This window comes from Calidris pugnax, unplaced genomic scaffold (genome assembly GCF_001431845.1).
Source record: "Calidris pugnax isolate Ruff unplaced genomic scaffold, ASM143184v1 scaffold32, whole genome shotgun sequence".
Taxonomy (NCBI): Eukaryota; Metazoa; Chordata; class Aves; order Charadriiformes; family Scolopacidae; genus Calidris; species Calidris pugnax.
In genome coordinates, this window is record NW_015090783.1 from 104,427 (window position 1) to 130,466 (window position 26,040).

Genomic DNA, 26,040 nt, shown 5'->3' on the forward strand with positions numbered 1-26,040 from the left:
ACTTGGAACACAACATTCAGAAGCATCTGCGCTATTCCCAGAAGTTCCCCTTCTCCCACTGGTGTTTGTGTTTGAGCTTTCCCCGTTTGGTCCTGTACTTACTGGAGCAGTGCAGTTTGACCGGCGGAAGGCAGAGCTCTTTAGCGATATCCGTGTTCTTGATTTTCAACGCTTCGTCAACCTGAAACACAGTTAGTGGGGTCACTGCTCACAGAATCGTACCATTGTCAAGGTTGGAAGGGGCCTTTAAGATCACTGAGCCCCACCATCAACCTAACTTGGATAAAAACCATCACTAAACCATGTCACTAAGCACTACATCAACCTGTCTTAAACCCCTCCAGGGATGGTGCCTCCACCTCTTCCCTGGGAAGCCCATTCCAAGGTTTAAGAACCCTTTCAGTGTGAACATTTTTCTTAATGTCCACATGAGGTACAACACGGGCTATGAAGGCATTTGCTCTGAGAGTGCTTCAGTGCTGCAGAGCCACCAGTATCCACGCGGAAGAACATCTCAGCTTCCAGGGGTAGCGAAGGATTTTGGAATTAAGGATTGTCTCAGAGTGAGCAGTGACAGGAATGAATCAGTGTCACAGACCAAGCGCTGCTTTGGGGACTGTTTCTATGCTTAACTTTATCATAACATAGAAATGTGTTTCCTGTGTGGCAGAAAAAGTATAAATAATCTAAAGACTGTCCAAAACTAAGCTTTCCTTCACAACCCATGATCGGTGTGTTTTTGTTTTCTGCGCAAAGCACTCCCCTGCAGATTAATGGAGGTTCTTAAGAAAGGCAATTATCACTCGAGAAATCAGGCCCCTAACAAGGGTGACAGTTGCTGTTTTCTAATTTTTTATGGAGGGAAATTGGAGAGGAGAGCCCTTTCTTATTAAAAAAACTAAAACATATTTGGCTCTGAAGAAGGATTTCTTCGTTTTGCACTTCTGGGTCTGTTTCCACAGCTGGTAGTTGCTGTATTCCTGGTGCTGGTGTTTGTGCTGCTGAGCAGTAACCTTTAGAGCTTAGAGCTGTAGGCTAAGCTCAGAGCTTAACTTTAAAGCTTTGTTAAATTTGGAAGTCTTTTTTATAAATGTCTGCTTGTGATGTGAAAAAGCATCTTGCAAACAATATTGAAGTTTGGTGCAACTCTGTGCGGGAAGGGAAGTGTTGTCTTGGCTGTGTGGCACGTGAGGAGACTTGTGTGCCCCAAAAGATAGTGTGATACTCTGTTCTACTAAACGTTCTCAGGTTTTTTCATGTCTGCCACTCAACAGTGCTTTTAAAAAAAAATTACTTTTTTTTTTTTTAAAGCTTTCCATCAACGCTTTTGACTATAACTGTCACTTGGATCTGATAAAGCTGCTGCGCCAGGAGGGAGAGTTGATAAAGCTCAGAAGAGCTCGTCAGAAGATGAGTGAACTCTTTCCACTTACTGAAGGTACGAAGCATCTTCTGCATCATTCATGTAAAACACTGTTGTTTCAGTAGTGAAACCGTGTGTTTGTGCCAGGCTTCAACAACGTTGTTACTGTCCAGAGAAACCTAAAAGGACAGATTTGGGACTTCTAAACTGTGAACACTGCAGGTGTTAACGGCCAGCATTGAGCTTGACCTCTGGCAGATATGGAGTAATGAGCCTGGTGCAGGAATTTAAGTTCTTGCCCCTTGCAACTGTACTGTCCTGCCCTGTTTTTTGCCAGAGGCTGCCACTGCCGGAATGCAACCTGCTGTAGGAGGACAGATGTGTATTTGCTTGTGCTGCCTTTGTTTTAGGGCTGGTGACATATATAGCTGAGGGATGGCAGCACTGAAACTGCTCCGGTCACTGTGTCAGGGAATGTGACTCAGAACACAGGCAGACTCCTATCAAAAGTTAAATTTTGCAGGCAAGCAGCAAAAAATATGATGTTGGTGGAAGTTGCAAGTAGCCCTTGAAGTGGGTGTTTCTTTTCTATTCATAAAACAGAGGTGATGTAAATATTTGAGAGGCTGTTCTGCCAGTGTGCTTTTAGTCTGGGCAAGGGAAGGTTTCCTTCTGTGCATGCAGAAACTTGCAGCCTCTAAAGCTATTTACTGTTTCTTGTAAAACAGTGAGGAGAGGTGTCCCTCTAGATGCCTCTTTGGATACTGCTGCATACTGGTCCTCTGCCCACAGTACTGATAAATTGCTGCTTGTAACATCTGCTCTCTTTAAATAGAAGTGTTGGTACTAATTTGATACAATCTCTACCAAACTTTTCTCTTAAATTAGTTGTGAGTAGTTGTGGAGGGTAAAATTGCTTCATTCTCCCTGTTTTAAGTCTGTTACTAAAAACTCTCATAAAAAAATTCAACAAGTGGATTTAACTTTTTTTTTTTTTCCTGGACATTGATGATGTATTTTAAACTTCTTCCTTCCAGAAATTTGGCTGGACTGGTTGAAGGATGAGATAAAAATGGCTTCTGAAAGCTCTGAGCGAGAGAAAGTTTACGAGCTGTTTGAGAGAGCTGTGAAAGACTACATCTGTAAGTTGTTAATACATGCTATAAAATGTATTGTGTTGCATTCAGATTATGGCTTTTTTCTAGGAAAAATTCTTCTCTTATAATGCAAATCGGATCAAAAATATTGCTGTGAGGCAATCCTTTGTGTTTCTGAAGCATTGGAGTTAAAGGCAATGCTTTAAGTACTCTTGTGGTCTTTAAGGTCTTCTAAATGAATCTTGTAAAAAGTTTTAAGTGCATATTTTGCACTTCTGTGATCTCTAAAAGCAGCAGGTATTGGACTTGCTCAGTGAGGGTTCTCAGGGTAGGTAACCCCAGCCCTGCCTGATACCAGGCTCTGATCATCCTCGTTAGAAGTGAGGGAAGCACATGGTGTCCTGTGTCTCCGTTTCTCAGGGTTTTCTGCAGCCCTAGCTTAAATACTTTTAGCTTAGAGAGATGAAGAACCGAGGAAAAGCTGGATCTGCTGGATGGATTGCACTTGAAATTTGGAGAGGCTTCTGGAGCCTGAGATGTGCAATCCAACATCCGTGGGTTGGATGGTCTCTGCTGGGGGGGGGTGTCCCTGAACCTCATTTTCTCAGATGCTGCTGGTGGTGGGAGAGGTGCCAGGCAGCTCACACTGTTCTGGCAAATCCTCCTCCTTCATGGTTAACACTGCTGGAGCAGTTGCTGAAGAGGCAAGTGTAGGAGTCTGGGAAGAGAAGGACGACCTACTTTAGTCTGAGTTCTGTAGGAGTGTGATGGCTTTGCGGTCCCAGCTCTGCACAGGTGCTCAAGAAAATTCAAGTTGCTGTTGGGGGGGTTGGATCTTGATGCATCTCTGATGCAGCTTGTGTACAGAGGTGGCACACAGGAGTCAGTCTGGGTCAGTAATGACAAGAGTGACTTCTTTCAGCTGGTACTGAACCAAGAGCATAGAATAAAATATTTTAATTTTTCTTGACTACATTGGATGGTAACGCAAATTGTCACGTGCTGGTCTATTTGTGGGTGTTTGGGAAGCAGAGATATTTTTTAATTATTATTATTTTTGAGGGGGTTAGGTCACCTATTTCTTACAACTTTGTTTAGGTCCTGAAATTTGGCTGGAATATGCCCAGTATTCAATCGGTGGCATTGGTCAGGAAGGAGGAATTGAGAAAGTCCGCTCGATATTTGAGCGAGCGCTGACGGCGGTGGGACTGCACGTGACGAAGGGAACGGCTCTGTGGGAAGCGTACAGGGAGTTTGAGAATGCCATCCTGGAAACTGCCCAGGTGAGGCCGGGTTCCTGTAAGAAACAGGTTGTGCTGTAGTTTCTGAAATCACCTTGTGCTGCCCCCTCATCAGTCTCCTCTGAGAAAAAAAGGCTGTAATGTCACCCCCTTGTTTCTTTTCAGCTGTAGAAACTGACTCTCTCTCTTCTGGGAAAAACATCCTGTGTGTTTAGTTGGTATAGTCATGGATTTGCTTAAATGTTTGCTTATTTGTTTAAATAAGATCATAAAATCTCATCTCCAGAAGCACAGTTTCACTCCTTTAGCTCCAGCTGACAAGAATAGCTTTCAATTGAGTAGCTCCTTTATGAATCAGTGTTCTTGCCAGCAGATGTTTTTGCAGATAGTCATGTTTGTATTTCTAGACTTGTTTTCTGTTTCAGCTTTTAACTCATTCATTATTTCACCATTTTTGTGACTCTTGGATGATAGTACGTTCCTGTAAGAAAAAGGTTGTGTTGTAGTTTCTGAAGTCACCTTGTGCTGCCCCCTCATCTGTCTCCTCTGAGAAAAAAAGGCTGTAATGTCACACCCTTGTTTCTTTTCAGCTGTAGAAACTGACTCTCTCTCTTCTGGGAAAAACATCCTGTGTGTTTAGTTGGTATAGTCATGGATTTGCTTAAATGTTTGCTTATTTGTTTAAATAAGATCATAAAATCTCATCTCCAGAAGCACAGTTTCACTCCTTTAGCTCCAGCTGACAAGAATAGCTTTCAATTGAGTAGCTCCTTTATGAATCAGTGTTCTTGCCAGCAGATGTTTTTGCAGATAGTCATGTTTGTATTTCTAGACTTGTTTTCTGTTTCAGCTTTTAACTCATTCATTATTTCACCATTTTTGTGACTCTTGGATGATAGTATGTTATCCCTAGAACATGCTGTTTTAAGTCTACGAAAGATACCTTTACAAGATGGCCAGAATGTGAATATTTATCCTTTTTTTTCCATTTGTTGCATAAGACATGGAAGTTAAAAGATGTTCCTGCCCATGTGGGGGGAAGAAAGAGGGGATGGGAATTAGATGATCTTTAACCATCCCTTCTAGCCCAAACTGTTCTATGAAATGCTCCAACAAAGGAGTGATGGGAGAACACCCTTTCACTCACAAACAGGAAGAAAGCTGGAAGATTTCACTCATCTGTGCACGCACCAGGGATTTATCGAAAAACTATTTGGCAGCCCAAAGGGTTTGGGAAATGACATGATGACATGCTTTTTTTTCAGGTTCTCATTTCCCTACGTGCGTGTCAGTTCTCGGTGAGGAATGCTTTTCACATTCATCCAACTTCTGAGTCTAGCAATTTCCAAGCTTTAACTTTCCCAGCAGTGACCTGAGACGCGAGTTGGCCGTGTCTGTCCTTCAAGGATCATGTAGCCACGTTTGGAGCCCCCAACCCATTAAACAATATACCATCGTGTTCTTCAGCTCAGGCTGGAGGGGGACTGATTAAATTTCCATCCTTTTGTTTGTAGCCAGCTCCTGGCAGCGTTCCATCCCCCGAGCAGCAGCAGATGCTCTGCAGCCAGCTTGAGAAGATCCACATGCTGTTCAGGCGCCAGCTGGGGATCCCGCTGTTGGGTAAGAGCTGGGGTGCTGGGAGAGATGGTGTGGATAAGCCCCCTGTGTTACGGTGATCCAGGCATTAGTCATGATTATTCTTTTGGTAGAGCCACACAAACTGCAGCTGGAGCATTTGTGAATTCTTTAATCAATGACATTTGCCTGTCTTTAGGGCCTCTGGAATGATGCACAGGTCCTTTTTGTTCAAAAATATTCCTGCTCCTTGAAACTTGGTTTATTTGTTGTTGTTGTTTTTAAACGTAATTTAAGGCTATTTAAAGTACAAGTGATGAGCACAAGACATGACTACTAGGATCCAGAAATTCAACTGTGGTGATCACTACATAAGAACCCTGGCTGGTAGGGAATAATACGTGCTGACAGCTGGATTGTTAGAATTCTGCCATGTCTGCTTCATTCTTTAAAATCCTTGAATCCCTTTTCCTTGTGGCTTTGCTTATAGGAGAAAGTTTAACACAGTTCTTTGACTTCTCCGTTTGCATATTGAAAGAATTTGGGGTGATTTTCTTTTCTTTAAAGCCTTGGGAAAGTCTTGCCACTTAGATTTTTCTAAATCAAAACTAGCAGCTTTAATATAACTCGTCCTGAAGGACGTTTGTGTTGTAGTGCCTTGTATAAGATGAAGTGTCTGAGCCCTCTAAGTGTGCAGTAGTGTGAGAGTTAAGATACAAAAGTATAAACAGAAATATAAATGTGTTGGACAAAATTATTAACATTCAACCTATATTTGATTATAATAGGTTATTGATGGGGTATCATGTCTGTTTTCTAATAGATATGGAGGCTTCATATGCTGAGTATGAGGAATGGTCAGAAGATCCAATCCCAGAAACAACAGTAAAGAGTTACAAAAAAGCTCTACAGCAATTGGAGAAGTGTAAACCATACGAAGAGGCGCTGGTACTGCTGTTACTCATACCTTGCTTATAAACTAAGAGTTAATTGGGGTGATTTTTTGAGGGATCTGAGTGGCTTCAGAACCAGGGTGGTATTCGGGGATATGTGCAAATCAAAAGCTGTTGACATTTAGCAGGCCAAGCTCTTGTGTGGAATTTTGCATGAGACCTGCTCTGAGTAACAGTTGGACTGGTTGATTCATGCTTTGTTCAGAAGGTTTTAAATGGTTATATCTCTGTTTGTTTTACAGCTGGGTGCTGAACCACCGAAGCTAGCAGAGTACCAAGCTTACATTGATTTTGAAATGAAAGCTGGAGATCCAGCTCGCATTCAGTTGATCTATGAGAGGGCTTTGGCTGAGAACTGCCTTGTGCCAGATCTTTGGGCACGCTACAATCAGTATTTGGTAAGGACAAAAACCAGATGTTTGTGCTTTTATTTTCCTGTTGGTTGTGTTTTGTTTTTTTTAATCTTAGTGGCTACTAAATGAACAACCTTACTGGTTGTTCTACCTCAGTCCTGTCCTGTAGTCTTTAAATCCTTCAGAAACTGATTTTCACCTTACTTTTGGTTTCTTCCTGGTTTTGGTGGTGTGTCTATTGATTGAGTAAGCATCTGCTCACTTTGTCCTCCAGTTACGTGTTTTCTCCACAGAATTAGTAGAAGCCTTAAAGCCCACACCCAGTCTATCTGGCAAGGAATTGACTAGGTGTAACCAGCCATGCTGTAAGCCCTGACGTTGTCCCTGGCTAGTCATTCGGAGGATGTCCCTCATTTTCTTCTAGCTTCTGAGGTCAAAGCAGTTCTGTGGTGTCTGAATCGCTGGGGACTCTGCCTGTCTTTCAGGACACAGATAAATTAACGTCGGTGCTTGTTTGAGGGCTGCCAGCACTCTCCTAAATATTTTACAGTGGAGAACAACTAATTTACCAACAAGCCAAAGCAAACCCAGATATTTACATGTCGGATAGTTAATGCCCTTGGAAAATCATGCCAAACTTGAGAGGCAGGGTTCTCATGTGGACAGAAGGTCAGTCTATTAAGCAAATGGCTACAGGAGACTTATCTGGGCTGAGTTGCTCCTTCATGTCTTTATCTTACCAGCCTGAGACAGCAGGTTGTGGGTGGAACAACGTCTGGCCTCCCTTGAGTAGGCTGTGTGTGCACCTTCTTTCTTGTATCTTTTCCTCCTCTCTTCTAAACATACTGAGAACAGTTGGGAATCCGCTCAGTGCCTTTATTATATTTATCTCATTGGCAGAAAATCCCAAACTGGCTCGGGTGGAAGCAGACAGTTAGGTATTGCAGGCTGAATATGGCAGGGAGTTCTTGTTTGTGTTGCTTCTGAGCATATCCTTTCTCTTTTGAAGGTGTTCATGAGGTTTTTAGGACTACAGAATTTAAAATACCCATCTTTTTGTAGCTTCTTCAAATATAAAATGGAAGTACTGTTTTAAGGCTTTGGCTCTTTATAAGCTTGTATGTCTTAGATGGGCTCTCTGGCTAATAGGAACTGAAAACTTTGTTGTATTTGATTATTTCAGGACCGGCAGCTGAAAGTGAAAGAGTTGGTCTTGTCAGCTCACGACCGCGCTGTTAGAAACTGTCCCTGGACTGTTGGGTTGTGGATTCGCTACCTTCTGGCGATGGAGAGGCACAGGGTCGACCACGGCATTATTTCTGGTAAAGAAATCATCATCTTGCATCTCAGCAAGACTCTTTTACACGACTGCTCTTTGTGCTCTGAATAACGTAGGATTTGTTTTCCTCCTGCCACAACAGTCCTAAAGCTTTTAGGGCAAAGTTGCTTTTGTTGAGCAGCTTCAATTCTGAGCGAGCAATTTCCTTCAGGAATTTCAATTAAACTGGTTTTTACATTTGCTTCCTAAACCAATTTGGTGTATGTTAGGATACCTTGTATTTTCCCATCTTCCTAGAAATGTAAGGTGTATATACTGCTTTGTGCTGTGCACTGTAGCTTGCTAATTTTGTCAATATTTGTGAAGTAAATATGTTTGTGTGGGTGTGTTATTTTTCCCTGTTTCTTTCAGAAATGTTTGAAAAAGCTCTGAATGCAGGTTTTATTCAGGCGACGGACTATGTAGAAATCTGGCAGGCGTATCTTGATTACCTGAGAAGAAGGGTGGATTTTACACAAGGTATATATGATATATGTGTGAATAAATATTTAAACCTCGCTACCTTCTGGCGATGGAGAGGCACAGAGTTGACCACGGCATTATTTCTGGTAAAGAAATCATCATCTTGCATCTCAGCAAGACTCTTTTACACGACTGCTCTTTGTGCTCTGAATAACGTAGGATTTGTTTTCCTCCTGCCACAACAGTCCTAAAGCTTTTAGGGCAAAGTTGCTTTTGTTGAGCAGCTTCAATTCTGAGCGAGCAATTTCCTTCAGGAATTTCAATTAAACTGGTTTTTACATTTGCTTCCTAAACCAATTTGGTGTATGTTAGGATACCTTGTATTTTCCCATCTTCCTAGAAATGTAAGGTGTATATACTGCTTTGTGCTATACACTGTAGCTTGCTAATTTTGTCAATATTTGTGAAGTATATATGTTTGTGTGGGTGTGTTATTTTTTTCCCGTTTCTTTCAGACATGTTTGAAAAAGCTCTGAATGCAGGTTTTATTCAGGCGACGGACTATGTAGAAATCTGGCAGGCGTATCTTGATTACCTGAGAAGAAGGGTGGATTTTACACAAGGTATATATGATATATGTGTGAATAAATATTTAAACCGTTTTCTAGATACATCCTTAAAACAGTGGTATTAATTTTTTTAAAAATTCAACAGTAGTTTCACATCTTTCACAAAAATTACTTTCTGAGCAGTTAGTGTCTCTAAAATATATAAACCTACTTGGTTTAAAGCAGCTCCTTGCTGACAGAATAGATTGTGCTGGTGAAAAATGCCCTGCCTTAGATTTTTTTGATACTTGATTTTTTTTTTTTTACTATGCATGTGATGAGTTTTATTTAAGTAATAAGCTCCTACCACTCCAGTACAATCTTTGTCGGTGTTAGGGAAGAGGTTTTAGTGGATGGGAGATGAAAATTAGATTCTTATTTAAAGGCAATTCTTTTGTTCTAAAGACTCGAGTAAAGAATTAGAAGAGCTGCGGTCTGCGTTTGCACGTGCTGTGGAGTATTTGAAACAAGAAGTGGAAGAGCGTAAGTTAAATCATCCAATATATTGTTTTTTCTTAAAATAACTTTTATAAGACTAGTTCTCCACAAGTATTTAACTTGTAATCAAGTGTCTCGAACATTTTAAGAAAGCTACAGATAAACAGTTGATCTACAGCATAAAAATTGTAATAAACACTTTATTTCCAAGAGCCATTCACAAAGAGTAATTTTTCTTCCCAGGATTCAGTGAAAGTGGAGATCCATCCTGCACCATCATGCAGAACTGGGCGAGAGTTGAGGTGATGTTTCTCTCTTCTGTATTTAAATTGCTAGACTAGAGGAAATCGATCATTTTAATATTCTAGCCACGGAATGCAATAGTCTTGTACTTTGGCATTTTATCTTTTTTTCATATTTTATCATATTTTTTTATAATGACCAAAATGAAACATATGTGGGAGCCAGAACCCCAGACTGATGTAGGAGGTGGGCAGGGAAGTATTATTTGTTAAATAGGGTTGTGTTAGGTGTTTGCTCCCATCACTTGAAGGAGCAGATGTGTCTTCCTGGGTCTGTGTGCACCATCTGTGGTGTTTTCTTCTTCGGAAGAAGTGGAAGAGAGTAAGTTAAATCATCCAACTCCCACTTCACTACAATTGTTGTGGGTGTTAGGGAAGAGGTTTTAGTGGATGGGAGATGAAAATTAGATTCTTATTTAAAGGCAATTCTTTTGTTCTAAAGACTCGAGTAAAGAATTAGAAGAGCTGCGGTCTGCGTTTGCACGTGCTGTGGAGTATTTGAAACAAGAAGTGGAAGAGCGTAAGTTAAATCATCCAATATATTGTTTTTTCTTAAAATAACTTTTATAAGACTAGTTCTCCACAAGTATTTAACTTGTAATCAAGTGTCTCGAACATTTTAAGAAAGCTACAGATAAACAGTTGATCTACAGCATAAAAATTGTAATAAACACTTTATTTCCAAGAGCCATTCACAAAGAGTAATTTTTCTTCCCAGGATTCAGTGAAAGTGGAGATCCATCCTGCACCATCATGCAGAACTGGGCGAGAGTTGAGGTGATGTTTCTCTCTTCTGTATTTAAATTGCTAGACTAGAGGAAATCGATCATTTTAATATTCTAGCCACGGAATGCAATAGTCTTGTACTTTGGCATTTTATCTTTTTTTCATATTTTATCATATTTTTTTATAATGACCAAAATGAAACATATGTGGGAGCCAGAACCCCAGACTGATGTAGGAGGTGGGCAGGGAAGTATTATTTGTTAAATAGGGTTGTGTTAGGTGTTTGCTCCCATCGCTCGAAGGAGCAGATGTGTCTTCCTGGGTCTGTGTGCACCATCTGTGGTGTTTTCTTCTCCGGAAGAAGTGGAAGAGAGTAAGTTAAATCATCCAATGGTGGGGGGGTAATTATGTTGATGAAATAATCCTAAATTATATTGAATATTTTGGATGCTCTTGTTTCAGGCCCGCTTATGTAACAACATGCACGGTGGGGGGGTAATGATGTTGATGAAATAATCCTAAATGATATTGAATATTTTGGATGCTCTGTTTCAGGCCCGCTTATGTAACAACATGCAGAAAGCCAGAGAACTCTGGGACAACATCATGACTAAAGGAAATGCCAAATACGCAAACATGTGGCTGGAGTATTATAACCTAGAAAGGTAAGAACCTGCCTGGGTGGAAGAGTTAATTAACTCTTTAGTTTCCTCATCTGTGTGAGACAAGACATAGATGCTTAGCATGGGTATGCTTCGTAGGGGTTTATAGCGTGGTTTTGAGGTTCTTACAGCAGCTCTGCAGTGTATTTCAGAAGAATTACAGCAACAAGGTGTAGTGTGAGTTTGCTGGGGAAGGCGAACACATTTGCATAGACTAATTGTCCTGTCTTGTAACCTTGATGTGGTTCCCTCCTGCAGAGCTCACGGAGATACTCAGCACTGCAGGAAGGCCTTGCACCGAGCCGTGCAGTGCACGAGTGACTACCCAGAGCACGTCTGCGAGGTGCTGCTCACGCTGGAGAGAATAGAAGGTAACGAACCGCCCGGCGTCTCGTTTTACCTGACCTAGTTAGTGTACAATGATGCTGAGTGAATTTTGATCTGGTGTTTTGTGTTCTGGTGAAGGCTTATTTTCTTTTCAGGACTGTACTATACACAACCAACTCTTTTTTTTTTTTTCTTTCCTTTTTTCTTCTTTTCTGGCCCCACTCGGAGCCTGCTGAAATGACTGGGTTTTTCCATGCCTTTTTGGAGTGTTCTGGCCCCACTTGGAGCCTGTTGAAATTACTGGGTTTTTCCATGCCTTTTTGGAGTGTTGTATTATAAATGAGAGATTTTTGCTCTGTTTGGGTTTTGTTTTCTTTTTCTTTGAAGGCTACTCGTTTATTTTGAATTTTCATGTGTAATGGTTAATATGGAGAGCAAGTTCCATGAACTTAATTGACCCTTACTTTTCCAGAATTGTATTTTCAAACTATGGGAAAGCTAAATACAAGGCTTTTTGTTTCTTTATCCTTTAGGAACACTGGAAGACTGGGATGCTGCTGTTCAAAAAACGGAAAACAGATTAGCTCGAGTTAATGAACAAAGAGCAAAGGTCAGAACTTTCTGTGAACTACCCTAAGCAGTTTATAGGAAATACCTATATTAAGGTCATGCTTGTCTGAATGTCAGATTTCCAATGCTGGTTCCCGTAGATAAGCCTGAATTGTCTTAAAGCCTCAAAACTATTGATTTTAGTTTAAAACTGTTTAGTGTCTTTTGATATTCTTTTTTTTTTCTTTCACTTTTTGACCCTTGGATGGACACAAGAGCAACATGCACTCCAGGAAAGCTGTAAGAGCAAACAATTGAGATCTGCTTTAAATGATGATCCCATTAGCACAGTGTTTTGTGGAGCTTAAGAGGAAACCCTCCAGGTCCAGCACTAGATAATGCTGGTTCCTGTAGATAAACCTGAATTTGTCTTGAAGCCTCAAAAGTATTGATTTTAGTTTAAAACTGTTTAGTGTCTTTTGATGTTCTTTTTTTTTTCTTTTACTTTTTGACCCTTGCAATGCTGGTTCCCGTAGATAAGCCTGAATTGTCTTAAAGCCTCAAAACTATTGATTTTAGTTTAAAACTGTTTAGTGTCTTTTGATATTCTTTTTTTTTTCTTTCACTTTTTGACCCTTGGATGGACACAAGAGCAACATGCACTCCAGGAAAGCTGTAAGAGCAAACAATTGAGATCTGCTTTAAATGATGATCCCATTAGCACAGTGTTTTGTGGAGCTTAAGAGGAAACCCTCCAGGTCCAGCACTAGAAAATAGCATGTAAGAATGCTCTGCAATCTGCAGTCACTAAAAAAAAAATAACGTATTTTCCATATTTGTAGGCTGCTGAGAAAGAAGCTGCTCTGGCAAAGCAAGAGGAGGAGAAAGCTGAACAACGAAAGCAGGCTCGGGCAGAAAAGAAGGCTTCCAAAAAGGCTAAAAAAACCAGGATTGGAGATAAGCGCAAAGCAGATGATGATGATGAGGGTGAATGGGGACAAGAAGAAGAAGGTAAAAAAAAAAAACCCCAAAACCATTGAGATCTGCTTTAAATGATGATCCCATTAGCACAGTGTTTTGTGGAGCTTAAGAGGAAACCCTCCAGGTCCAGCACTAGAAAATAGCATGTAAGAATGCTCTGCAATCTGCAGTCACTAAAAAAAAAATAACGTATTTTCCATATTTGTAGGCTGCTGAGAAAGAAGCTGCTCTGGCAAAGCAAGAGGAGGAGAAAGCTGAACAACGAAAGCAGGCTCGGGCAGAAAAGAAGGCTTCCAAAAAGGCTAAAAAAAACAGGATTGGAGATAAGCGCAAAGCAGATGATGATGATGAGGGTGAATGGGGACAAGAAGAAGAAGGTAAAAAAAAAAACCAAACAAAAAACCCCCAAACCAAAACAAAAACCAAACAAAAAACCAAACCAACCAAACAAAAAAACCCAACCCAAAATCAGAAACTAAAACTTCAGACCTCTGATGAACAGAGTTATTGGTTGTGTTCCTTCAGTTAGAGGCAGATAGAAAGTGCCATTTCTGGTGTCTTTCAAGCTGCTGTCTATTCAGGGTCTCTTCTTTCTCCTAGGAGATCTGTGGTAGTGAAATGAAAGACTAAATGTTGGGGTTTTTTTCTCAACAAATGTATGTTTATAAGAACTTCTGTAGGGTTCTTTAGGTGTTTCTTGTTTCAGAGAAATAGTGATTATTTTTTTTCTGCGTTTAAAAAAAGTCAGTTTCCTGACTCATCAAATGACACCGAGGCCTGTGTCTAAATTGGGTCATTCAATATTGTAGCAGACTCAGTGAAGGTGGTAGCAGAAGATGTTAATAGATTGCTGCCCCTGGGATTTTTGGGAGCTCCTACATTTTTGTGTTACTTTAAAAATGAAAAATAAGTCATCCCACTAGACAAAGAGAAAGAACATGAATCAGTAGTTATAACTGACAGAAAAAGGGAAAAAATATCCCTGTTGCTTTCATCTAAATACTTGCTGTCTTGGTCAGGTAATCTGTTGTTACTCATTCTTAAAAACCTGAGGGAGAATTTTATTTTGTGTATTTGTGGTTTTGTGTGCCTTTTCCAAGCTCCACTGTGGTAATGGAGGACAGCTTAGTCTCAGTGGTGAATGAAATGCTGTAATTTTTTCTAGTATTCAATTCCAGTTTTCAATACTGTGTTTTTTTTCTAGTATTCAATTCCAGTTTTCAATTTCATTAATCAGCAGAGCTGCCCATCAAGAGACACAAGGGGGATGGTGATGGAATACATCTTGAAGAAGACATGGAGGTAGAAACTGGGCTGTTTGGAAGAAGTGGACCTGAAAAGCCAGATCGCCCAGGAAACCAAAAAGAAAAAGCATCTACCAGTCGAAAAGACATCCCCAAAGTTTTACATGACAGCAGTAAAGATAATGTCACTGTCTTTGTCAGCAACCTTTCCTACACCATGGCAGATCCTGAAGTGAAACTGAAAGAGCTCTTTGAGGGCTGTGGGGAGGTGGCAGAAATCCGTCCTGTGTTCAGCAACAAGGGGACTTTCCGGGGCTACTGTTATGTAGAATTCAAGGAGGAGAAATCTGCTCTCCAGGCTCTTGGCCTGGACCGTAAAGTTGTGGAGGGAAGACCAATGTTTGTTTCTCCGTGCGTTGACAAGAACAAGAATCCAGACTTTAAGGTAAACTTTTATTATTTCAAGTAATAAGTTGAACAGTGGGACTGTGGAGAAAAGCTAGCAGAACATGTTGCTTCCAGAGGGGTTGCATCTAATGAATTCATGTTGTGCTAATTTGGAATGGTAATGTTATATCTTAGCAGTAAAAATTGTTTTCTGGGAGTTCTTGCATCTTATATTACTCTGCCATAAACCAGGATTGATAACAGTGAATTTCAGCAGCTCTTGAGTAAGCGGATCCAAGCAGCTTGTTAATGGTGAGAGGTACCCAGATTCCTGCTTGAGCATCTCAAGCTGTAAAGTACATTTTTGGTTGAGTCACACAGCGCAGGCATTTATTACACAACCCAATGGTTCTTGTTAATTGTCTGTACAACTAGATACGAATTATATAATCAGTGTTTTTCTGCATTACGGAGTTACGGTACAGAAAAACTTAATGGTGACAGATAGTGACAACTGAGCAAGGAGTCATTATCAACTGCCCTTTGCATTGTGAAGGAGACATGGCTGTTTAGAAGTGTCTCAGCTCCTAAAATTACTTGCCAAGCCTTAGTGTATGCTTGTATGTTTATATGCAAATATCTTTTAAGATAATACTCATGACTTGAAGGTATTTTTGTATTGCACACATAAGCTTTTGGAGGTGTAATAGATTAAAATCCGTGGATTCTCTGACCTGTTTCCTGTTTAACAGCCTTTTCATTTCTTCAGGTGTTTAGGTATAGCACTACACTGGAGAAACATAAACTGTTTATATCTGGTTTGCCATTTTCCTGCACTAAGGAAGAGCTGGAAGATGTATGTAAAGCACATGGGAACGTGAAAGACATTCGACTGGTCACCAACCGAGCTGGAAAACCCAAGGTAAGCATCCTTAATGCACTCTTAATTTTAAGAAAGCCTTCAAAAAGCAGCTCTTCGTGAGGTTTGGGTATTGCTTTGCAATAAAACCTGTAGAAATGCTTGGATTCATACAGCCCAGTGTGTGCCTTTGTGCTAACAAATAAGAAGTAGGAGGGGAAGAGAAATTTTTCCAAAAGACTTAACTTGCACTTGCATGTAAATGGGATGGAAGGGAAGCCATTTACAGCACTTTCAGTACAGTAAAAATAAGTATTAGTAAATCTGCAAAGAATATTTGGTTTTAAAGTAACTGACTGGGTAGGGTTTAACTGGTGTAACTGATTCCCCTCCTTCCTCTTGGGTTTCTTGAGGCTTTTGTTTGTAACACCTGCTGCAATAACAGATCTGCCTGTGAGAAATGAGCCACCTCTTTCTGACAGGGCTCATTATTTCCATCCTGGAATAAATGACTCCTTGTTAAATAAGAGACTCTATACTAGTTGCTGCTCTGCCAAAATTCTACTTGACACCTCAGCCGTGTCTGCATGTTGGGCACTTCTAACAGGTGCCATCCTGGTGGTGATGCTCATGTATTTTTAAAATGTGTCCTCAGTCACAGTTCCTGTTGTGCTTGTGCTTTGTAAGGAGTGCTCCCCGAGTGCACCCCAAGTCTTGCAAGCCGTGTTCTCGGCTTAGTTTGAGCTGGGATTCTGTCTAAACCACAAATAAATGTATTTTGAATGTTACATAAAATCTGATGCATTTCCTGTGAGACTGGATAATCCAAAAATACAGCTTAAGGGTTTGAGTGTCATTTAGAAGAACAATAATAGAACAGGGAGGTGACGCCTTCCAGCTACTGTACTCGCTGTGGGAGCCTGCAATAATAGAACAGGGAGGTGACGCTTTCCAGCTACTGTACTCGCTGTGGGAGCCTGTTGTTGGCAGATGCTTGGGGGTGCCCTTTTGTCCACTTGCTGGAAATCAGACCCCATTACTGAAGGTTCACCAGCAGCTGCTGACAGCTGGTTACCAGTGCATGGTTAGCAGCTGTGACTTCATGGAGCCAGTGTAGATTTCCTTCCTGCAAAGAAGAGTTTTGTCACTGGTCTCTGTTCTCAGGGCAGCAATTTCAGTCTCCTTAAGAGTCGGTGCCTGTCAGTTCTGTTAGACCTATTTGAGGTGGGTTTTAAAACCAAGGTGCTCTTGAAACCAAGGTGGATGTAATGGCCCTGTGTTAGGGGACTTGATTCCTTAGGTATGAGTTGTAGCTTAGTGAAGGATCACAGGAGAGTTTGTGTGGATCTTCCTGTTCTAGCTCCATAGATAAACTTATCTTTTCTTCTACTATGAATCCGAATCTGTCCAACACCAGATTCAGCCTGGATATATGTATTATACATATATCCAGTATATATTTAGAAGTGAAGACTTCCCACTGATGCAGCACTTCATTATATTTACTTTACTGGGGTCTTGATTTTCATCTTCTTTTTTTCTTTATACCCCTTCCATAAACTAGGGCATTGTGAATGAGAGTCAAGAAATGTAGGTTGTAGATTTGTGTGGATAAGAATTGTTTAGCTAAAGAATACTGCAGCTCTCAGCCATGTTTAAGTCTGCATCCTGTGCTGTTTTCTTAGGAGTTGTCCAAATTATTAGCAAAAGCTGTCACGCGGAGAAAGGAGGACTAAAACTAATGTAGGTGACCTCTTTTCCTTATTTAGGGCCTGGCCTATGTGGAATATGAGAACGAAGCTCAGGCCTCGCAGGCGGTGCTGAAGATGGATGGCCTGACGGTGAAGGAACACGTCATCAAGGTGGCCATCAGTAACCCCCCTCTGCGCAAGCTGCCGGACAAGGCCGAGGCCAGCAGAGCCTCGCAATTTGCAGTGCCACGACAGGTTTATGGAGCGTGAGTATTAGCAAGGGGAAAAAAAGAAAAATTGGGTGTTTTTCCCAGTATAGGGATCCCTACAGTGTAGGAATCTTCTCTAGAATATGAAAGAACATCTAAAAGGTGCTGAACCGTAAAAATTTGGGTTGCTGGATTGATGAGGAAAAGCAGATTTACTTTTCCTTCCTCCTCCTTCCATCTCCTTTTCAATAGAAACAGGTCTGTAGTGACCAGGAGGGTCAGGTGTTGGACATCCTTTAGGGTCAGGTGTTGGACATCCTTTAGGGTCAGGTGTTGGACATCCTTTAGGGTCAGGTGTTGGACATCCTTTAGGGTCAGGTGTTGGACATCCTTTAGGGTCAGGTGTTGGACATCCTTTAGGGTCAGGTGTTAGCACCTGAGCACTAATAACTTCCACATCCTCTCCTTCTGGAGAACTGTTACCAGTGGGCATTAAGGTTGCTCTTTAATCTGTTGGAGTGCTCCTGGTGCTTAGCATTTGTCCTCTCCTTCTGGAGAACTGGCTGTTGTTACCAGTGGGCATTAAGGTTGCTCTTTAACCTGTTGGAGTGCTCCTGCTGCTTAGAGTTGTGTTGGGGTTGTTCTGTACGTGCCCTGTGGATAAACACAGAGCTTCAATTCCTGGGGACTGTCAATCAGTTGTTCTCTGCAGTTAACCTGTTGGAGTGCTCCTGCTGCTTAGAGTTGTGTTGGGGTTGTTCTGTACGTGCCCTGTGGATAAATGTGGAGCTTCAATTCCTGGGGACTGTCAATCAGTTGTTCTCTGCAGTTGGGTATCCTCTTTCAAAGGATGCCCATTGAAAGCTTTAAGCTCATTATTACTGAAACAAATGACAGGAATAACATTTAAATGAGCGTTCCTCATAGTCAACAATGTCCTTTTTGTTTCCCCAAGCTAAAATGGTGTGTTCAAAGAGCACTGGGATATTTTTAAATGTCACTTTTTGTTCTGCAGGCGAGGGAAGGGAAGGACACAGCTTTCCATGATGCCTCGCGCCTTGCAGCGCCAGAGTAATCCCGTGGCCAAGGCTGAGAATGGGATGGTCCAAAACTCACCAGCAACTTCGTCCCAATCCCCTGAGGAGCCTAAAAAGATGTCCAACGCTGATTTTGCCAAGATGCTACTAAAAAAGTGAGCAAGATGTCCGCAGTCAGCGGGTCTGGTAAAATGTGAAATGCCTTTCTGGAAGCCATGCTGTGTCCTTAACGCTAGCGAGGAGAGAACGCCGGTCACAATCCTGTGTAAATACCCTTCTGGACTACCTGCATTCATCGAGATCAGTGTAGGATGGTACAAATCCTGTTTAGTTGTTGTTTTGGTTTGTTTTTTTCCTTTGTTTCTAAGAGCAATGAGTTCTCTGTTCTGATAAAATGGCGTTATATGATTCCTCATATTGAGGGTAACGAGGGGGGAACTATTTCCTGTACAGGTTGGATGCCACATCAAGTTTTACGAATACTTTACTAATATTTCTCTTTCATTAATGAATGAGATAAGATGTGAAAGCCTAGTGATAACCTTGTCGAGCTCCACTGGTCGGTTCAGGTTGTGATTGCAGCCATTCTCTCCGACAACAAACCCATTTTACACCCAGACACACACACACACGCAGGGACATTTGTCTCCTTCCATGAAGAGTGAAATGACAGACGCTGGTAACTTCACCACAATGGCCTATTTTAGTATTGGGAGAGTTTCTATACATATGTGTGTATATGTATATACACAAATATACATATATATGTATTCAGTTAATGTTTTGTTCGAGTTGATCTGTTTTTTATATTGTGTATTTGTAAAAGACATTCAAATTATTATTTTTAAGTGTCATAATACCTAGATCTGGTAATTTTTGTTTCCCATAAAAGCTGTACATGCTGTTTTGTGGACCATTTTTTTTTTTTGGTTGATTTTGCTAGCTAGCTCATGTCTTTTTGCAGGTGGTTTCTGTATGGTTTTGTACAAATGTGAAGTGCAAGCTGACGTTTCTTGGTTTATTAAACTCAAGTTCTCAAAGGTTTTTTATAAATACTGTTGCTTTTGTTGAAATGTGGGTGTTGGAATTGCACTTATCCTACGGCAGCTGGGTAATACTGATGTACCTCTCCCGTGCACTGAGATACAGTGGCACATACCTTTAAGTAGCTCATTCCATCTAATGTGAATATCCTGAAACCACTTTAGTAATCACCTCAGACTTTTAAATAACCTGGTACCTGATATTGGATAGAAATATTACTCCTTGTCAGCTAAAACTGCTGCAAACTCCAGAAGCTGAATGTGAGGGGGGACCCCAGTACCAAGTTCACTTGTACAACACAAGCACTGCTGCAAATAAACACTATTTTCAGTGCTTACCTTCTCTGCTGATTTGACTTGGCTTTGCTTTGAGGTAATGAGTCTGCTTGGTAGCTTTGAAGGAGGCACCAGCGGTGGTGGTGATACAGCTGGGGACTGAGTTCAGGGACTGGTCACAGGATGCTGTGCAGCCTCTTGTGCTACAGCAGGATTGTATCTCAAAATGGGAACATTCCAATAACACTCTTTTTTAATATGAAGCTTTGATTTGCAGGGGTAGAAGTGACAAGGCTGGTGCTTGCCTTGCCCTCATGGCAGGGGACTCACAACCCCAGCGATGATTTATACTTCACTTGGCTGTTGGGGTTGGACTTGCTGCTTCAGAGCCCCCCATTGTGTGCTGTGTAACAGTAAATTGCTGTAAGCATTTCTTGGTTTACTGCACAGAAAAGTGTTTTGAGAACACTCTATTCCAAACAAAGGCTTTAATATTAAAATAGTTTATTAATCTGTTACTAAAATAACATTATTTTTTTTTTTTTCCCCAGAGCTCTAAAGTGCAGATTTTACTTATACTCACCTTAAACTACAAAAATAAGCATGCTTTGTAAGGACAGAACACCCTTCCTCACTTACTGTTTCCTTTCCCTGTCAGCAGTAACCAGTACAGGAGCACAGAGTGGGGCTGTAGTTCACAGGGAACTCCCAGTCCGTTGCCTGCCAGTATAAAATGTGTCAGAACTACCTCGCAGGTAAGAAAAAGTTAGAAGGGAAGTAACTTAACACTGGCGTGGGACAACCTGTGTGCTGTTTTGCAAAGGGTTTAAGCTTGACAGGGCTCTAAAATGCACTGAATTAATGTTTTCTGAACTTGGAGGTGCTGGGATCAATAATGCTGTTCCACACCCAGCAGACAGGGGTGGAGGGAGCTATTCTATGTTAGGCTGCAGGTGCTTTTAGCTAAAAAACAAAGATAGAGTGCTGCTTTGAATTGTACTGCAGCTTCCCAGTACTACACTAACTGCCACTGCAGCACAGAGAGGCCTCATGTGATTCTTGACGGGTTTATCACAGTAATAATGCAACATAGTAATTAATTGTGAAAAGTTTTCTCATGTAGATTGAAGAAACTTAAGTTTTTGGCAATATGCATTCTTAGCAAATTGGCACAACGGATGAGGGTTGTCTCACTGGCACATATAACCACCTTTTTTTGCCTACAGTTTTGCAGAAATGAGCCCTTTTCAAACCCTGAACCGAAATGTATAAGGACAGTTGCAGTTTCCCAGGGCTCCTGCTTGATGAGGTGGGGTCTGAGGCAGGGCCTAGGTAGTCCTTCTGGCTGAAATTATGCAAAAAGCACCTCGCAGTTCAGTGGAGGAAGCCAGAGAGCATTTCTTCTCTTGTTCTAGTCAAGTCATCTGTAATCTTAACACCAAAACTTCCTGCTTGTACAGAACTCACCCTAGGAAAGGCAAGTGAAACTAAACGTGCAAAGTGGTACTGAAAACAGAAATGGGAGTGGGGAGGTGCCTTTGCTGAACTGGAGTTTAGTCTCCTTCCTGCTCAGTGCTGTCAAACTTTTTGCCTACAGTTTTGCAGAAATGAGCCCTTTTCAAACCCTGAACCGAAATGTATAAGGACAGTTGCAGTTTCCCAGGGCTCCTGCTTGATGAGGTGGGGTCTGAGGCAGGGCCTAGGTAGTCCTTCTGGCTGAAATTATGCAAAAAGCACCTCGCAGTTCAGTGGAGGAAGCCAGAGAGCATTTCTTCTCTTGTTCTAGTCAAGTCATCTGTAATCTTAACACCAAAACTTCCTGCTTGTACAGAACTCACCCTAGGAAAGGCAAGTGAAACTAAACGTGCAAAGTGGTACTGAAAACAGAAATGGGAGTGGGGAGGTGCCTTTGCTGAACTGGAGTTTAGTCTCCTTCCTGCTCAGTGCTGTCAAACCTATACGATTGACAGGAAAAAGTCTGATTTCCAGGGCTGGGAGAGTGCTGTTACTGCAAGGGCTGTGTTTGGGTTTTTTTTCTGGACAACAGGGAAGAGGTAACACAAAAGCAACAACTCTGTTAAGACTTGTCAAGGAGCTGTTAGGCAAGACAAAGGTGAGACAGTGCACTTGACTGACGAGATGAAGGGTTGTGATTGAAACAGCTTCTCAAAACTTAAATTTTTAAGGAGAAATTAAATTCTACTTCAGCTTGTTGAGCCCTTCTGACACCTCTCCCCACCTCCTCCCAGTAGCACAAGCAAGTTAAGAGTGCACGGTCAACATCAACAGTTCACATTTCAGCTTGGCATAATGTATATAAATAAATTATATTAATTTAAATAAATGTAAGACACTTTAAATAAATGAAATGCTAAAGAGTGACACCTCCTGTCGAGTTATTTCCCAGCAGGAATACTGAGTGGCTTGGCGTTGTGTTCACCCACACGTAACGTTGGCTCCTGAATGTCGAGGACCCTCAAGTCTTGACGGGGATGGTTTGTTTGCATCCAGCGGCGCTGCCGTCTGCTTCAGGTAAGCCCACGGAGTACTCCGTGGTGGCAATGAGCAACATGTCCAGAGTAGTCTCAGTACATTTTGCAATGAAACGTATGAAAGGCCTCACGTCACCCTCGTTGGCTACTTCCAAGACGTGGTAATACTCAGCCCGCTGCTCCTTGCGGATGGTGATGGGGGGGTACCCTGCCTGCATTAGGATGAGGTTCATTAAAAGGCGTGAGGTCCTTCCGTTGCCATCGACGAAGGGATGGATGTAAACCAACTTGTAGTGGGCTAAGGCGGCGAATTCCACGGGGTGCAAGCTCATGGCATCTTCCGAGTTCATCCACTGCACGAACTCCTGCATCTGCTTCTCAACGTCCTGGGGGTGTGGAGGTATGTGATGTCCTACAAACACCTGAGTGGTCCTGAAGCGCCCTGCCTCCACCGGGTCAGCGTAGCCCAGCACTCTCCGGTGGATCTCCAAGATGTCACTGATGGTGACGGAGCCTATCCTCGAGACCAGCGTGGTGTTGACGTATTTCAGAGCGGCGTGCATGCCGATCACCTCGTTCTGCTCCACTAAGCTCTTCCCAGGAACGGCGTATCTGGTCTCAATGATGTGTCTTATTTCTGACAGCGTCAGGGTGTTGCCTTCGATAGCAACCGTGTGGTAGATGTGGTGGTAATAGGACTCCTCCATCACTCGGCGCAGGGCGGAATTGCCTTTGGGGATGGCCATCACTTTTTTAACCTTGCTGTCAATAATGCTAAAATACCTCTGATCTATCTCTTCAACTAAAGGCAACGTCCGGTCCCGATTGATCAGAGCCTTCTCGTTACAGGGAGAAATGGTTAGTGCTTTGGAGTACAGGTAGTCGGCCTGAAGAATGTCTTTTTCCTCTTCGGAAAAAATACCAAATTCATTTAGGGCATCCACGTAATCGGGGTCCATTTTGAGGGCGTACACAAAGAGTTTGTGGGCCTTCTCCCGCTTCCCTTGGCGCTTCATTTCCAGGGCTTGATTCAGAGCCGCTTTGGCTTCTAACTTCACTTCTGAAACACAACGATAACAGTGAGATAACAGGAGAGGGAATTGTACTGAAAGCCTCTGCAGCCTGTCGCTGTTCACTGACACAAAATTCAAATACAAGTCAGTCTATAAGAATTTTAATAGACAACTTTTATTCCAGGCTACAAGCACAGAGGCTTGTGCCACGTTTACAGGCTGAGTACACAGCAGCAGTTCCTGGCAGGATCTGTGAGCAGTGTGTGGCTCAAGCTGGCCACAGGCCTGTAGCCATCCTGGCAAAACTCACTTTGGCCACCAGGCTGCTTTGTGTGGGAGGACACAGTCTCTTAAACACATTCTCTGGGCAATAATGCCAGTTCTCTTGCTAGAAGCAGAGCCCACAGCTGCTAACAGCACTTCTATCCGTTTTTTCTATCTATTCTTTCACTTTCTATCTATTTTTTCACTGAACTATCAAACATCTTCCCAGCAATAATAGCTTTAATGCAAATAAAGTGCTGGAATTGTAATGATTCCTTTGAGTGTCTTCCAAATTAACGTCCTGGCCAGTAAAGGCAATGACCACAGCCTGTCATTGCCAGAAAGGCTGTTCTACAGCAGCCAGAATGTCAGCAATAATGCTGTGTATGCCATGTTACTGTGTATAAAAGCACCACTCCCTGTTCCAGTCACCTCAACAGAACTTACTGGTACTGAAAACATGAAGAAAAGCTTTTGAGAGACAAAAGAACGCTGAGAAAATGCCAGTGCCTTGCCCTTCTGCAGCTCAGGGCCATGGAATGCAGTTGGGCTGGCGATGGCGTGTCTGACCCCTGGGTCATTTACAGCTGACGTTAATTTGCAGTTGGGTAGTGAGAGTTCATTACCATTATGGGGTAAAGGAGATCATCAGGTGGAGGAGTATGGATCTCCAGATGCAGGTCATCATTATTATACAGCGACCCAGCTGTTCCCCTGTACCCAACCTGGGGACACTCTTACCTGGGGAGGCTTTGCCTTTCAGCACCAGCAGCTCCAGCCCCTTGGCACCCAACCCAGGGACACTCTTACCTGGGGAGGCTTTTCCTTTCAGCACCAGCAGCTCCAGCCCCTTGGAGGTCACGCTCAGACCAGTTGTTTGTCCTTTGTATCTGCTGACCCCCGAGGAGCCCACACCCAGTTTACTCTTCAGGAAGGAGAGTCCTTTGAGCACTGTGTGGCACTGGTCTTCCACAGCAGCCGGCGGGAGCAGCAGCATCACCAGGGAGCTCAGGAGGAGCACCAGCACGGCCGCCCACCGCGCGCGGACCCACAGGGTTATCCATTTCAACTCGGGATCTGTCGCCATAGACACGAGATTCATCCCGCTTCCAGCCCGGATGCGAGGAACATCTCCTTTCCTGCTGCTCCCACCTGGGAACGCAAACAGCTTTAGCCAGAGCTCTGCGCCACGGGGCAGGCATGGCACGGTGCTGGAGACGTGGCATCTGAGCAGACTTCAGCATCCGTGCTCTGAGCTTCTGTCACAGCTGTTAGGGGTTATCCCAAGCACCCCCACCTTTCCCTGCTGCCTCAAAACACACCAGGGCAGGGTGTGTGCAGCTTTCAGCTTAACACAAATCCTTACAGGAACCGCTCTAGGTTAATGTGAAAGCAGCAGCGTGAAGAGACACCGATGCCCATGAGCTCTGAAGGGACGGAGGAGCTCTGTCCCCAACACGGCCCAACTGCCCATCTCCTCCTCCAGCCCTTCCAGCCCCACAGCCAGAGCCTCCTGCTTGTCCTCCCGCCCTGGAAATCCCTCCCCAGACCCCCACCTTCCCCTTCAGCCGCTCCTTGCCCAGCTCCCTTCCTTCCCTCCCCGCGCCTGCTGGGCCTCACCCTCCATCTCCTGCCCCGGCCTCCCCTCAGGCCCGCATATCTCCTCGCCACCGGGCCCGCCACGGCCCTCCGGCCCCTGTGGGGCCTCCTCCTCCCCACAGCCCCCTCTCCTCCTTTGCCATTGGCCCTTACGGCCTATCCTTCTCTTTTTAGGTTCCGCCCCCCCCTTCCTGCCCTCGTCTTCCTGTGGCGTCTTCCGGGTAGCGCCGCGCCCCCGGCGCGGGAGAGGCTCCGGGGGGGGAAGAACTGGTGAGCGCTCACGCCAATCATAGGGGGAACAGCCAATGGGAAGGGATGATGAAGGAGGGGGCGGGCCCATTGGCTGTTTAATAGCTGGGAGCCCGCCCCCCTGTTGCTATGCGACGGTGGCGGCCCAAGGGAGAGGAGGGTGTCATGGCTCCCGGCGGGCTCGGGGCAGGGGAGGCCCGAGGGAGGGCCATGGGCCACTTAGGGGTGCGGGGACGGGTGATGGCAGCCTCCTGCCTGGTGCAGCCCCCTCAGTGGAGAGGCTGGGCACGGCCAGGAGCTTCCACCAGCGGGGCTCTGTGGGGGCACGGTGGTGTGGGGAGCACAGCAAGCCGTCCTCTGCGCTCACAGTTTGTTTATCGGGTTATACAACGCCTTTTCTGTCTGATAAAGGCATTCTTGTCACCTAGCCCTGGCTTTTGTGGAAAAAATAGTCTACTTTGCCTTAAGGCAGAGGAGCGTGTCAGTAAAACACAGCTCTGCTTCCTCTGCAAACAGCTCAGAACTGGCCTGATGTTGCCTTACGTGAAGGTTTCCAGAAACGGTCTTCCTTTTCTTGCTTGTTTTTCAGTGGGAAAGGCAGTAACCCCTCTCTCAGTGCTGGGACTCTCTCAGCTGTTTATTGATTTTACCAGGATTGACAAAAGCAGCTTGATGAGCTCGGTTCAACCAGCATCCCTAAAAAGAGACTGACAGCACCTCAGCTCTGAGACCACTCAGCAGCAAATGGAGCCCAAGGCGAT

The 26,040-nt window shown here is 43.3% G+C and overlaps 2 protein-coding genes across 3 annotated transcripts in view; one reads left to right on the forward strand and one right to left on the reverse strand.

The window, feature by feature from the left end:
- Positions 1-19,729, forward strand: part of SART3 (squamous cell carcinoma antigen recognized by T-cells 3) — a 21,602-nt gene extending 1,873 nt beyond the window's left edge. The window contains exons 2-19 of one of the 2 annotated variants that reach the window (XM_014962856.1): positions 1,312-1,438; positions 2,401-2,505; positions 3,559-3,743; positions 5,216-5,321; positions 6,100-6,224; positions 6,472-6,627; positions 7,766-7,904; positions 8,273-8,380; positions 9,337-9,414; positions 9,613-9,671; positions 10,953-11,062; positions 11,318-11,430; positions 11,920-11,996; positions 12,778-12,946; positions 14,157-14,605; positions 15,317-15,469; positions 17,176-17,363; positions 18,322-19,729. In XM_014962856.1, coding sequence (XP_014818342.1) covers positions 1,312-1,438; positions 2,401-2,505; positions 3,559-3,743; positions 5,216-5,321; positions 6,100-6,224; positions 6,472-6,627; positions 7,766-7,904; positions 8,273-8,380; positions 9,337-9,414; positions 9,613-9,671; positions 10,953-11,062; positions 11,318-11,430; positions 11,920-11,996; positions 12,778-12,946; positions 14,157-14,605; positions 15,317-15,469; positions 17,176-17,363; positions 18,322-18,502 — 2,628 coding nt within the window. In that variant the 3' untranslated portion in view covers positions 18,503-19,729. Of the gene's footprint in view, positions 1-1,286; positions 1,439-2,400; positions 2,506-3,558; positions 3,744-5,215; positions 5,322-6,099; positions 6,225-6,471; positions 6,628-7,765; positions 7,905-8,272; positions 8,381-8,838; positions 8,947-9,336; positions 9,415-9,612; positions 9,672-10,389; positions 10,449-10,952; positions 11,063-11,317; positions 11,431-11,919; positions 11,997-12,777; positions 12,947-14,153; positions 14,606-15,316; positions 15,470-17,175; positions 17,364-18,321 lie in introns of those variants that run through there. The other variant, XM_014962850.1, reaches the window with a different exon arrangement.
- A 1,525-nt stretch (positions 19,730-21,254) lies between these two features.
- FICD (FIC domain containing) lies at positions 21,255-24,951 on the reverse strand. The gene is made up of 2 exons (XM_014962865.1): positions 24,242-24,951; positions 21,255-23,214 (listed from the first exon to the last, which is right to left on the reverse strand). The coding sequence occupies exons 1-2, from the start codon at positions 24,531-24,533 to the stop codon at positions 22,139-22,141; spliced, it is 1,368 nt and encodes a 455-aa protein (XP_014818351.1). The 5' UTR covers positions 24,534-24,951; the 3' UTR covers positions 21,255-22,138.
- Positions 24,952-26,040: the final 1,089 nt, after the last annotated feature.

What these genes read in the sequence shown, in the direction of transcription:
- FICD (XM_014962865.1), bottom strand. Translation starts at nt 24,533, where the DNA reads ATGAATCTCGTGTCTATGGCGACAGATCCCGAGTTGAAATGGATAACC. An exon ending in GAAAGGAAAAGCCTCCCCAG is followed by an intron (nt 23,215 to 24,241) that starts GTAAGAGTGTCC and finishes GTTGTGTTTCAG; the next exon opens with AAGTGAAGTTAGAAGCCAAA.